General features: G+C 41.4%; 1 protein-coding gene across 7 annotated transcripts in view; it reads right to left on the bottom strand.

Annotated features, from left to right (window-relative positions):
- VPS13D (vacuolar protein sorting 13 homolog D) overlaps positions 1 to 14,737 on the bottom strand; it is a 248,003-nt gene that overhangs the window by 86,700 nt on the left and 146,566 nt on the right. For all 7 annotated transcript variants that reach the window (XM_068538909.1, XM_068538914.1, XM_068538911.1 and 4 more), the window contains 2 exons: positions 3,022 to 3,156; positions 1,703 to 1,870 (listed from right to left, as the gene is read on the bottom strand). In XM_068538909.1, the coding sequence (XP_068395010.1) occupies positions 1,703 to 1,870; positions 3,022 to 3,156 (303 nt within the window). The remainder of the gene's footprint in view (positions 1 to 1,702; positions 1,871 to 3,021; positions 3,157 to 14,737) is intronic.

The following is a 14,737-nucleotide window of genomic DNA, read 5'->3' as shown; positions in this document are numbered from 1 at the left end:
AGGGCAGCATAGGCAATGATTCAAGGCAGAAATGTGCACACTCATTCAGACTATGACCCAGAGTCCATTTCCAAACCATGATTTAGAAAGTCTCTTGCCTCTCTACCTTTCACCCTTTCTCTGAAAGTTAAGGGTGTTGTCTATTTTGAACCACAAGCCAAACAGTACATTCTGTTCTGGTTTAACGTAAGTCCAGCAAAGACATACCTTGGAGAGATTGTGGGTTCCGTTCCAGATCACCACAATCAAGCGAATATTGCAATAAGGTGAGTCACACAAATTTTTTGGTTTCCCAGTGAAGACAACGTTAAGTTTACACTACACTGTCGTTAAGTGCACGACAGCATTATGTCTAAAAAAAGAATGCATACATCTTAATTTAAAAATACCTTATTACTAAAAAATGCTAACCACCATCTGCGTCTTCGGCGAATCATAATCTTTTTGCAATATAACATCAAAGATCACCGATCACAGATCACCATAACAAATATCATCACAATGAAGAAGTTTGAAATATTTCAAGAATGACCAAAATGGGACACAGAGATATGAGGTGAGCAGACGCTGCTGGAAAAATGGCGCCGACAGACGTGCTGGGCACGTGGGGTCGCCACAGACCTTCCATTTGTAAAAAACGCACTATCTGTGCAGCACAAGAAAACGAGATCTGCCTGTATTGAAAAACCTGATCTGACTAAAGAACCATCAGCTCTAGAAAAGAGTTTGGAAAACAGGAAAAAATTCCCAACTTTCACACATTATTACCAAGAATGCTACGTAACACAGAAATGTTGCTGTTCAACTCTACCTCCTTACCTGCTCATCAAGATAACTTCCTACGTGGCACCTGAAAGGCTCTCTACGGTGAAGCCACCATCCTAGTGGCCACGGCACAAGTGCACCCATGACTTTGCTACAACAATGCTCTATGGTAAACAAGCCGGGAGCACAGGCGCTCTCCCAATGCTGGTTCATTCGTGAAAAGGTCAATCTCTAGAAGGAAACTCTGTCAAGCTGACAGGAAGGGGAGGAAAGCAGAGTCTTTAGACACCTTTTGCATGTTATCAAATAGCAACCCCCCTTCAACTACGTTCACCTTTTTCCAGCTTCACACATAAAATCGGCTCCTGCCAAAAATTAAACTATGGAATAACAAGATGTCCACCAAACAGGAGGCCAATGAACAAACACGCCAGCTATAGACAGCAAGACACAGCAGAATTACACTGCTGTCTTTCCGCTGCCGGACTCAGATGACTTAAAAGGGTTGCTTCGCTCTAGAAGGCCGTACCACAGTTTGGACTTTATCCTGTGAGCTGTGGGTAATAACGGGGTGGATTTTAGGCAGGAGAATGGCACAATCAAGTTCTATGTTTTATAAAGCGAGTTCATTCTGGAGGCATTGTGAGAGCTGCGGTGGAGTGAGGGGGCAGGAGGCTATGGCAGTGGGTGAGGGAAGAGACAACCAGAGCCTGGATGAAGGCAGCGGGAACGGAGAGGAGGAAGGGGAGAGAGTGCAGAGGAGCACTTGATGGACTGGGGCCGGGTTACTGGAGGTGCGGGAAAGGCAGGGCACGTGGGTGATGAAGCCAAGGGCATGTATGTAACTTCTCACAACCTATTAACTCTAAAAGAAGTTACAGTAATGTAGAGGACGCCTGAGGCTAATTACAATGGAATTTCACCTCTATTTCCTTACCTTGGCAGCAGAGTTTGATACTCCGTGTGTAACATTTCTGATAAGGCCCCCAACATTTCCATACTTTATCAGTCCAGTCACCCCTTCAGAAACATCATTCAAAAGCCCCATGGGATTGCCAAGGAAGTCCACCGATCCCAGGATTCGAGCTGCCTGGCTGAGGAGTTCCTGTCAAACGGAGCAGGGAAAGAAGAAGAAAACCAGCAGCTGTTTATATTTGCAGATCGAGCATCCCAAGCAAAAAGGTTAGAAATCTCTCTCGTCCTCCATTCCCACCAACACCGACAATCACCCTTTAATTCTCATCAGCTGTGAGCTCCTGCCCTGCGTGAGCTCTGCCCTAAACCTCTCCCAATACTCTCAGCACTTACACTCTTCGAAGCCATTCAGAAGAAAAAAAAGCTATGAAACAGGTAAGACTCTTCACAAATACTTATTAGTATATACAGCACACTCTCCTTTCCATCGCTCTACAAATAGGGAATTAGCCAGCAGCGGGGAGAGTTTTAAAAGGAAAGTGAGGGAGGGACCAGACCTGGAGCCCCCTCAGAGTCTGCCGAGCGGGTGGTGCATAGAGTGGGCATGTTCAGACCTACCCAGCAACCCGCCACTTCCTATGTGCCCCCCGGTGCCTGACTCCGTGGTCCAGTGGTATCCGCTATCTCACTCTCCTCACAGTTCAGTGGAAATATCACCGGTGAGGGAGGCTCAAGGAAGGAAGCAAAGAAAGAAAGGGGGGAGATAGGAGGGAGGAAGGAGAGAAGGGAACACGCATAGGATACACTTTAACTCTGACACCTAATAAATTTGATATGACCTTGACCCATCTAGTCATCGAAGAGTACGTCTTGGCTTTAGATTTTGGTCTTTGCAGTCTGGATAATAAATACAAAATGGAAAATATCCAACTTGATAAAAACTTTTTAAGTTCAGCTCTAGGGCAGGATTTCATAGGCTCTAAGAACACTGATGCAGTCACTGAAAGTAGGCCCATGCCTGGCAAACAGGGTTCACATTCAGTCTTTTGTGTTGTCATGAGAGCCTCAATTAAACCCTTAAGATTGTGACTGATCTAGTGGAAGCCCCTGAGACCAGTTCTGAGAGACAAGATTATCCGTTCATAAGTCAGATGCACTGCTTCAAGATTTTCATGATGTGCGTGGACTTCATGGGCTGTGATCTGACCCATCACACAACAATCAGAGTTGAAATGTTCATCTGGGTTATCAATAGTGACATCTCAGCAACCAGAATTCCCAAACAACTACAACAGTCATTCTGCTAATGCTCCAGCCACTAAGCACTGCTCCAAAGCTCACCTCCTGGAAATGTTTGAGGATATCATTGATGATGAATTCCTTGGTCTCATAGGGATGTACCCGAGTGAATGGATCCAGGTTAATCACGGCATCTTCAAACCGAATCAATGGAAATCCCAAGGTGCTTTTTAGGGCCTAGTTAGGGGAGAAAGGCAACAATATGCTTTAGCCATATGATGGTCTTCCAGGGTACTGTAATTCTGAATTCCATGAAAGCTACAAGTCATGCCAACTTTCCAATGAGAGTCAAGGTTATGATATTCATAAATAAGGATTTTCCCCTGTAATTATAAAAGTAAAATATTAGGAATATGTATAAAAATGTATAGATATATCACTCAAAGTAACATATATCACATAGAAATAAACACTATTAGCTTCACAGCATAATTCTTTCTGGTCTGTTTTGGATCTGTATGTTTGTCATGTTCTACTTTTTGACTGAAGCATACCACACATACGGAAAGGTGTACTAATCAAATGTACGGTTCAGTGATTTTTCTCAAAGTAAACACAACCATGTAACCACCACGCAGACCAGAGAGTCGGTTACTATCCCCAACTTGGAAGCACCACACCACCACCCCCTCTTTGTGGACCTCCCATCAAGACCCCCTCTTCCCCTAAGGTAACCAGTATCCTTTTTTTAAAAAATAAATTTATTTATATCGTTTTTTTTTTTTTTTTTTTTTTTGGCTGCATTGGGTCTTCGTCGCTGCGTGCAGGCTTTCTCTAGTTGCGGTGAGTGGGGGCTACTCTTCGTTGCGTTGCATGGGCTTCTCATCACAGTGGCTTCTCTCGTTGCGGGGCACAGGCTCTAGGCGTGCAGGCTTCGGTAGTTGTGGCACGTGGGCTCAGTAGTTGTGGCTCGCGGGCTCTAGAGCACAGGCTCAGTAGCTCCGCGGCATGCAGGATCTTCCCGGACCAGGGCTCAAACCCGGGTCCCCTGCATTGGCAGGCGGATCCTTAACCACTGCGCCACCAGGGAAGCCCGTGGTAACCAGTATCTTGACTTCTAGCACCACAGCTGAGTTTTTCCTGCTTTGAATTTTATCTAAATGCAATCATCAGTATGGACTTGGTTGTATGTGGCTTCCGACATCAACACTAGGTCTGTGAGAGTCACTCAGTTGTTGCACACAGCTGCAGTTTAAACACAGCTGTCAGTGCTACATAGTATTCCAACATATGAATAAAACTATCTAACCACTGCTGTTGATGAACAGTTGTGCTGTTTCCATTTTTTTGCTATTATGTATAATGCTGCTATGAACATTCTTGGACATGTCTTTTGGGGCACATTTGTATGCATTTTTCTTGAATATCTACCGGGAAGTGGAACTGCTGGGTCATAAAGAACGTACATGTTCAACCTCATAGCCTATGCTGCCAAGCAGTTTTCCAAAGCAGCTGAACTGGCTTACTCTCCCTTCAGCAGTCTATGAAATTTCCTGTTATGCTACATCCTCGCCAACACTTGGTAAAGACAGCTTTTTAAAAATTAATTAATTAATTTATTTATTTATTTTTGGCTGTGTTGGGTCTTCGTTGATGCGCGCGGGTTTTCTCTAGTTGCGGCGAGTGGGGGCTACTCTTCGTTGCGGTGCGCAGGCTTCTCATTGCGGTGGCTTCTCTTGTTGGGGAGCACGGGCTCTAGGCGCGCGGGCTTCAGTAGTTGTGGCGCGCGGGCTCAGTAGCTGCGGCTCGTGGGCTCTAGAGCGCAGGCTCAGTAGTTGTGGTGCACGGGCTTAGTTGCTCTGCGGCATCTGGGATCTTCCCGGACCAGGGATCGAACCTGTGTCCCCTGCACTGGCAGGCGGATTCTTAACCGCTGCGCCACTACGGAAGTCCCAAAGATAGCTTTTTAAAAAACAAATATTCTGATGGGTGTGTAATGGTAACTCAGTGTGGTTTTAATTTCCATCTTCTCGTTGAAGGATGAGATTAAGCACCTGATAATACACACATCAGCCTCATGGATATACTTCTTTTGTTAAGTGCCTACTTGAGTCTTTTGCTCATTTTCATAGTGGATTGTCTGTTTTTTCCTTATAAGTTTTGTAGGAGTTTTTCTTATACATTCTGTATACAAGTCTTCTGTTTCATGAATATATTGCAAATGTCTTCTCCCGTTATGCGACTTGTCTTATCACTCGTTGGTGTTTTTTGATAGCAGACATTCTTAGTTCTAATGAAATCCAACTTAATCTTTCCCTTTATGGAAAGAACTTTCTATGTCATAGTTAAGAAATTATCTACACTAGGGTCATAAAGATATTCCCATATGTTTACTTATAGAATTTTTATTGTTCTACTCTTCACATTTACATCTACAATCTACCTGAACGTGATTATTACATATCTTCTAAAGCAGAGATCAAGAAGCATTTTTTCCACATGGGTATCTAACCGACTGAATAATATTTATTGAAAGGCCATCCTTTCCCTTATTGTAGTTCAGTGTAACTTTGTCATAAGTCAAGTGAATGTACTTACATGTGTCTGTTTTTGGATTCTCCTTTGGGTTTCATTTTGCCCTGCCTTCTGCCAATACCACACTGTCTTAATTACTATAGTTTTATAATAATTTTGAAGTCTGTTAGTGTAAGCTCGCCAACTTCGTTCTTTTTCTTCAGGACTACCCTGGTTATTTACTCTTTGCACTTTCCATCTCCAAATAAATTTTAGAATCAGCCTGTCAATCTGCCACCAAAAAAACTGCTAGAATTTTCATCAAGACTCTAGTGAATCTATAGATCAATTTGAGGAGAAATGACAACTTTATAATATTGAATCTTCCAACGTATTAACATGGCGCACCCCTCTACCTGTTTAGGCCTTTTAAAATTTCTCTCAGTAATATTTAACTGCTTTCTGTGCAGAGGTCTTGTACACACTTTGTTGGATTTACTCCTACGTATCTGTGGTACAGTAAAAACGGCCACAAGTTCTTTGCATCTCCTATCGTTAGCAGAGTCTATTTCCCCTTCACCTGAATCTGCCCTGACCTTATAACTTGCTTCAAACAATAAAGTGCAGCAGGAGTAACATGTGCGATCTCTGAGCTTTGGCCTCAAGAGATCTTGGAGCTTCTGCTCCGCCCTTTTTGATGTTTCCACCATGTGAAGAGGCTGAGACTAGCTTCCTTGAAGATGAGAGACCACGTGGAAGGGGGTCTACTGACAGCCAACAACAAGCGCCTGACACGGGTGTAAGGTCATCTTAAATACCCTTTGGTCTCAGCTGACTGGCAGGTGACTGCAGCCACATCAATAACCACAAGTAAGTCCAGCTGAAACAGCACCCAGCTAAGTCCAGTCTAAATTGCTGACCCACAGATTTGTGAACAAATAAAATGGTTGTTTTAAACTACTAAGTTTTGGCATGATTCGTTACACAGCAATAGATGATACTGTATTTGATGTTTTCTTAATGGTGTTGTAAAGACATCCTTCAAATTTTCCTTTTCTCTGACATACAGAAATACAACTGATTTTTGTACAATGCCTTCAGTGACCTTGTTAAATTTACTTACTTATTCTAATAACTTAGCTGTATATCCTTTTAGATTTCCTAGGTAATCATGTTCTCTGCAAATAATAAAGTTTTCATTTTCCTATCCAGTCTTTATACCTTTTATTTGTTTATTGCACTGGCTAGGATCTCCAGCCTAACAGTGAACAGAAGTGGTGATAATGGCCATCCTTCCCTGCTTTCAATAGATCATCACTGTGTATGACATTTGGGGTAGCTTTTTTATGGAGACACTTTATCAGATTAAGGCAGTTCCTTTCTATTTTTTTGTTTCCTGAGTTCTTATCATAAATGGATGCTGAATTTTGTCAAAAGACTTCTGTGCAACTATTGAGATAATCATATTTTTAAATTCTTTCATTCTGCTGATGTGGTCAATGACATGATTTATTTGGAAATGTAAAGTAAACTTACAACCCTGGAATAAACCTGATTTGGTTATGATATACAGTTGGCCCTTGAACAACATGAGGGTTAGGAGTGCCAATCCCCTATACAGTCAAAAATTCTCATGTAACTTTACAGTCAGCCCTCCATATCCACAGTTCCACATCCACAGATTCGACCAACCATGATCATGTAGTGCTGTATTTACTGAAAAAAAAAAAAAAAAAAAAAAAAAAATCAGTATATAAGTGGACCCATGCAGTTCAAACCCCATGTTGTTCAAGGGTCAACTGTATTTTCCTTCTTATACATTGCTGTATTTGATTTGATAACATTTTGTCCAAATTTCTTTCTTCTATGTTTGCGAAAAAATTCTAGTCTGTAACATTCCTTTATTATCTGATTATGTTCAAAATATAAATTATAGTTTTCTGGTAAACTTCTTGAACACATTTACACTTATTTTAAATTCTGTGTCTGATAATGTCAACATCCGGTTTATCTGTTTCTAGTGTCTGTTTTTTCTCTTGATAGGCCTGGTAATCTGTGATTGAATGCTACACTTTGTATAAAAACTTATAGATTTTAAATGAGTCTTTAGTTTCTGGCAGGCAGTTAAAGAGGCTTATTAATCCAATCAGTGTTTTCAAGGCCGGCTTTCAGTCTTTGTAAAGATAATCTTGGTCTGTTTTCCATCTTTATAAGGTTTGGTATGGTCCTTCAGCAGTCTCAACTGAAAACCAATTCCATTCCTCCCCTTGTAATCTCCCCAGCACCATAAAACTGCTAAAAGATCTATTTAGTTAGCCTCTTGGCTGCTACTTTTTGCTTGGCTTCTCTCAGACTACTTAGAAATTGGCATCTGCTTCAAGGAACAAAACAGCTCAGACTACTGGGGTTTCTGTTCTGCCTGTCCCTTCTCTGTAAGATATGAGCCCCTCCACACCTACGGTCAATTAATCTTTGACAAAGGAGGCAAGAATATACAGTGGAAAAAAAGACAGTCTCTTTGGCAAGTAGTGTTGGGAAAGCTGGACGGCTGCATGCAAATCAATGAAGTGAGAACATCCCCTCACACCATGCATGAAAATAAACTCAAAATGGCTTAAAGACTTAAATATAAGACATGACACCATAAAACTCCTAGAAGAGAACATAGGCAAAACATTTTCTGCCGTAAATCGTAGCAATGTTTTCTTAAGTCACTCTCCCAAGGCAAAAGAAATCAAAGCAAAAATAAACAAATGGGACCTAATCAAACTTATAAGCTTTTACACAGCAAAGGAAACCATCAACAAAATGAAAAGACAACCTACGGACTGGGAGAAAATATTTGCAAACAATGAGACCAACAAGGGCTTAATTTCCAAAATATACAAACAGCTCATACAACTCAATAACAAAAAAACAAACAACCCAATCAGAAAAAGGGCAGAAGGCCTAAATAGACATTTCTCCAAAGAAAGAAGACATACAGATGGCCAAAATGCACATGGAAAGATGCTCAACATCCTTAATTATCAGAGAAATGCAAATCGAAACTTCAGTGAGGTACCACCTCACACCAGGCAGAATGGCAACCATTAAAAAGTCTACAAATAATAAAAACGCTACAGAGGGTGTGGAACAAAGGGAACCCTCCTACACTGCTGGTGGGAATGTAAATACACGCAGCCCCTATGGAGAACAGTACGGAGGTTCCTTAAATAACTAAAAATAGAGTTGCCATATGATCCAGCAATCCCACTCCCGGGCATATATCCAGAGAAGACTATTTTGAAAGGATACATGCACCTCAATGTTCATAGCGGCACTATTTACAATAGCCAAGACATGGAAGCAACCTAAATGTCCATCGACAGATGAATGGATAAAGACGATGTGGTGTGTATACACACACACACACACACACACACACACACACACACAATGGAATACTACTCAGCTATTAAAAAAAAGAAAGAAACAATGCCATTTGCAGCAACACGGATGGACCCAGAGATTATCATACTAAGTGAAATAAGTCAGAAAAAGACAAATATCAAATAATATCACTTATACGTGGAATCTAAAATATGATACAAATGAACTTATTTACAAAACAGAAACACACTCAAAGACATAGAAAACAAACTTGTGGTTACCGAAGGGGAAAGGGGGGCCAGGGGAGGATAAAGTAGGAGTTTGGGATTAGCAGATACAAAACAGATAAACAACCAGGTTCTACTGTATAGCACAGGGAATTATATTCAATATCCTGTAATAACCTAAAATGGAAAAGAATATATGTATAACTCAATCACTTTGCTGTACGTGTGAAACTAACACAACATTGTAAATCAACTATACTTCAATTTAAAAAAAACAAAAAAAAAAGATATGAGCCTCTCAATTACCAGCTCTCTCAGTAGCAATGGAGGCTCACTTTTGCTTGGCCAGCCCTGTGAGACTGCCCAGAGCTTTCCTCGGATTCTCTGACTTTGGGCAGCTGCTTTCTGCTTGACTTATTTACCTTTCTCCCTACACCATGTACAAATTAGAGTTGTCTCAAAAATAAAACCAGAGTAAATGCTGGGCTCACCTTATCGAGTTTCCTTCCTCTCATAAATCGTGGACCCTCAAGTACTGGCTGTCTTGGTAACTTTCCAATACCTTCAAACAGACTTTTGGGCTTTTTTTCAATCTAGCTTTTCTTGTATTTCTCAGCTGGTTTGGGTCTGCTATAAGCCAGTTAACAATTTTTGGATATGGTCTATTTTCCAATTAATAATTTTGGGATATGGCCTATTTTCCAATTATATTTTTATTTAACATGATGGACATTTTATGGATTTTAGAGAGCATGCCAAATACTCTTTTTTTACATGTAAAAATACTTTTCCATGCTAATAATGTCAGTAAATCTCTGATCTACTCGGAATTTATTCTCATGTAGAGTGTGAATAATAAATTTAATTTTATATTTTTCCATATGGCTATCTAATTAGTCCAACAGCATTTATTAAAACATCTATATAATCCCCACTGAATTGAAATGCCTTTATATTAAAATAATTTAATACAAATGTGCAATTTACTGGACTTTCTATTTTATTTTCTCACTTATTTTTTAATCCTTTAGCATGTATTTTCAGAGTCTGCTTTAAACTCTTCTGGAACAAGAGCATGTTTAATTGAAATGAAGTTATATAATTGAAGAAAACCTAGATGAAATTGTCTAAAACCAGAGTGGGAAAACTTTTTTGTGACTCAAAATTCAGGTTCAAAAAGGCAAAAGGTTGATAAGTTTGACAACATAAAATAAAAAGCTTCTGTATGATTTTAAAAAACATATGCACACCAAAAGCAAAGTAAAAAAGACAAATGAAAAACCAAAAAAAAAAAAAAAAAAAATACTTGCAACTTATATCAAAGACAAAACTTCTATAAAGAGCTTCTAAAATAAGAGGAGATAAAAGACCAATAAAATGATTTTTAAAATGGACAAGTGATATGACCAGACAGTTTAGTTCACAGAGGAAAAAAATGGCCCATTTTAATAAACATATGGGTTCGGAGAAGAGAAGAAACAAACAGAAGAGTAACAGGAGAACCAGAAAGGGCAACGCCACGCACAGGGAGGTCAGCAATATCAAATATGGCAGAGGATCCGACGAAGGTGAGGACAGAAAAAAGGCCACTGCATTTGGTGCCTTGGGAAGTCACTCGCAACCTCCTACTAAATTTCAGGACAAAACATTTCAGAGATTAAGAGCATCCTCAAGTTAATTCAGCCTAACACTCTCATTTCTTTAAATAAATAAAACCAAAGAAATGTTAAGTGGGTGGCCTAAACTCCTGTAGCTAGTCATTAGTAGATCGTAGACTTGAATGTGCTCATTTTCACAACCACAACTACCTAACAGGCAGAAAGCATGAAGACCGGAAAAGGGGATTATTTTATTTCTCCTGAAAAATGTTCTGCTATTCATGTCTGCTTGCATGTCTCACCCATGCACGTGGTGAGTGATGGTGAAGTGAGCAGGCACTATTTTCCCCATTTCGCTGACACAGAAGCTGAGGCCCCGTAGCCTCAACTGCTTTGCTCAGACCCACAATCAATAGATATGCTAGGAAAGCCAGGTACTGACATCAGTTCAGCAGTTTGTTTTGCCAATACAACTCTGAGCATTACTTTCTTCTCAGAAAAGAGGAAATGAGATCAAAACAAAGGCATACGGCAAAAAGCTTTGTACCCCAACCTTCTCATTGCAACCAAACACTAAAGAAGAAGAACCACACGTAACACAAAGACTTTGAAACCTCTACTAAGTTGTCAAAACCCTCATGAGAGACGCTATCCCCTTTCTGAGTGGCTAACGTGCTCTGTCTGAACCAAGGAAGTATTCTGGCCTTTCAGTAGAAATGATCTTTACCCGGTACTGCTTCGGGGCCTCCCACACTTGAAAAAGCTGAGATATGGCACACTGGTACGAATTACTCTGCCACCTTCAGGTTGTTCTGGTGAGTCAAAGTAGAGGAGATGAGAGTTTCCCTCTTTCCGAGCCAAACAGGGCTTTTTCTTGTGGTAACTGAATGACTAATCAAATACAGTAGTATACAAAGTTGATGCTTATTTACTCAAGTAGCAGGCAGTTTCCTGTTATAAAATGGATTCTGGAGAAAGCAATCTGTGCTCATAAGTTCCTAATAAAAATAGGAAACTGTCCATTCCTACTTCCGCCAGACAAAAACCGCTGAAGTCTTCCAGAAACTTTATAGAGTTGAAAGAAGAAATACCTGTCCATGTGCCATAAGGTCTCAGATCGCAAGCTAGTCCCTGGGCCATGTCCTTTCCTTTCTTAGTTTATCCTGCACTAAACAAAACTGTCTGGAATTCATTCTTTAAAGGTTTATTTATGGTACATAGGAGACCGTTTATGTGAAGCAGGGTATTTGCCCATTTCCCTCTTGGGACAGTGTTTAAAACTACAGGGATATTTCCCTCTCTGGCACTTTCTGAAATACAATTAACAATACTGGATCTTTTTTCCTTTTAACAAATCTGGTTTTTATTTAGGGAGGGGAGGAAAAAGTAAAGGGTCTGAAGTTTCCCAACAAATTATTTCAAGCCTTTGAGAAGACAGTTTTAGGCTTTTTAAATAGTGTCTTTGTTTGAAATTCCCCCTCACCCCCACCCTCTTGCTCTCCAACCATTAAAATGTGGGTTTTCTTCCAAACTAGATTGCTCAATTAAAGCCCTTCTTTTGTAATACCCCAATGCTCTAAATGGGAAAAGGGCTGCTGTAGGCCACCTTGTGAAACCTTTTAAAGGCTCCTGGACTCTTTTGATCTTTAAGAAAACCGAAAGAACACATAAACTACCTGGCACTTTCAGTATTATTCTGCTACTCTCTAACATGCGAACTTGGGAAACTAATGGCGAATGGGGGGGTGGGGGTGGGGGTGGCGGGGAATGCCGTGCTTTCGTCTCTGCATTTGTGAGATGGAACCATTATCTCCCTCTTCTTCCATCGCAGAGTAAGAAATCCAATTGAGATAGCAGATGTGAAACTGCTCTTTGAGTCCTTCTGAACAGACACTCTATCTGGCAATAATGTACCCTCGGTGTAAACCTGAAGAGACTTCCCTCTGAGACTTCTGACAGCCTCGCTTCTGGCCTGGAGTCAAGAGAATCAAGATAATTATGCCTTCAATACCAAAGACATGGTTACCTTTTAGTCAGACTCTCATGATTCCTGCGCTGGGACAGGACTCCATTTCCTAAGCACAGACTTTTAGCCGTTCCATATTCATCTCAAAGAGCAGGCTGCTCTTCCTAAGAGCTACTAATAAAGGGATATTACTCTGTTAGAAAACTATTTGAATAAATGACATTATTTTATGAGTCCCAGACTCCTCGAGGAGAATGCAAGACACAATAAAATGGTGACTTCTGTAAGCTGAGAATTTAACTCTGACGTCCCAATTCCCAACACCCACACCTCATAACGTGGCTGCTCCACTGAATCTGTTCAGCAATCATTTGAGAAACGCCTTGAAAATGTTCCTTCGATATAGCGCCACATGAAACACTCGACCTAAACGATTCCCAGTGTACTGCACGCAGGGCGAACGTGCAAGCATCAGTACCATGGAACTGGGGGTCTGAAGCTACTTCAACTGTAGAAAATCATACTGCATTTGTTAGTCTGGGGGGAAATCTTCTACCAGGAGCAATCTGGAAGGAACAATTAGGTGTCTGTGTTTCTTAGTAAGACGATTTAGAAAACAAGAAGTCCTTAACTCTCAGGAAATGCTTGACATTGGTTTGTTGGGTGAGTGCCAAGTGTTCTAGGGGAATATATACTTTATCAAACAAACCCATTCCAAAGGGTCACATAAGTCAAGTGGATACTTGTGGATATTAGCAAGATAGTGGTTTTCCCATGGTTTCCCGCCCCCCCCCCCCACTCCCATGCTAACTGTAAGTATCTTTAGTCTCCTGGGAAACAGGAAGTTAAAGCAAATGAAGCAGACAGGACAGTTCACCGAGAAGGCACTGTTCTCAGGATGGTTGCAGGAGCTCCCCGGTCCCGACCAGCACTCCCAACTACTCATCCCGTTTGCTGCCTTAATGAAGCAGTCACCCTTGCCCTGGCCTTACCCAAATATGACTTGATGTGGACCAGACTACTGTCTTGTTACCTGTAAGTCTATTTTAGAAGCTGTGAGCTGGCAAATCGTGGGCCACATGAGGCCCACACATGTGTTTTGTTAGGCCCACAAGGTTTAAAAACAAAAACAAAAAAATTCAAATCGGTTGCCAACATTTAAAAACCAGGAGGTTCCACATAAAACTCCAGATTTCCGGCTTCACTTTAAAAAAACCCGAAGATCTGGCAACCCTGGGTTCACATTCCCCCATAACAGCTGGCTGGAGCTGAGCTGCACTGCCCCCTTCAGATGAAGAGTGCACACTCTGAGGGCCACGGTGCCCCCGGGGCTGCTTCGCCGACTTCACTGCTGGCACAGTCCCCGCAGGCATGTACATTTATGACTCCAGGTTTATTACTTATTTGTCCATGTCTCTAGCTACTCCTGTTCAGAAAGAGAGACCACCTTGCAGCATCTTAAAGGAGGCAGCATGGGGCAGTGGGAAAGTCTTCGACTGGTGGTTAGTGGGGAGGTAGATGCCTTGATACCCATCTTCAAGTGCAACAGAGGAAAGAACCAGAAGTAAGGGGCGCAGGCTCCAGGGAGGCGGATGTAGACTCTGCCTAAGGAAGGACCTTCCAACAGTCACCTGGGTTCTACTCCTGCTCCTATCTACACAGGCTTCGGTGACAAAACACTGTGAACTCCAATATCCTTGTTCATCAAGCAAGGGAATCACTAAGGACTCACAGAGCTCTAAAATTCTCCGCCTCCTTATGTTCTAAGGGACAGCACATCATAGGGGTAAAACGTATATAAACTTTAGAGTCAGATAGGCTTGGATTTGAATTCTAGAAGCATCCCTTAATTTTAATAGATTTTCCTGCAGAAAATAAAGATGGTATTCAGACTGTATCTGTCAAGTGCACATCCAGATGCTCTGCAGGAGTGTCCCATCCTGATACGGTGGTAGGGGAGACCACACCTTGGTGGGTTAGCGACCGCGTCATCCTTGAAGGCAGTAGACATTTCCACCGTCAACCATTCAAAAAGAGGTGAATACTTAGAGAGGAGGCAAGGAGGAGGGCAGGCAGGACTCGGGCACAAAAAGAAGATGTTGTCTTGGCTACAGCTTTTCTCTTGAGTCTGGCAGAGGCCC

This window comes from Eschrichtius robustus, chromosome 3, assembly GCF_028021215.1.
Source record: "Eschrichtius robustus isolate mEscRob2 chromosome 3, mEscRob2.pri, whole genome shotgun sequence".
Classification (NCBI taxonomy): domain Eukaryota; kingdom Metazoa; phylum Chordata; class Mammalia; order Artiodactyla; family Eschrichtiidae; genus Eschrichtius; species Eschrichtius robustus.
This window is presented reverse-complemented; position numbering and strand designations above follow the sequence as displayed.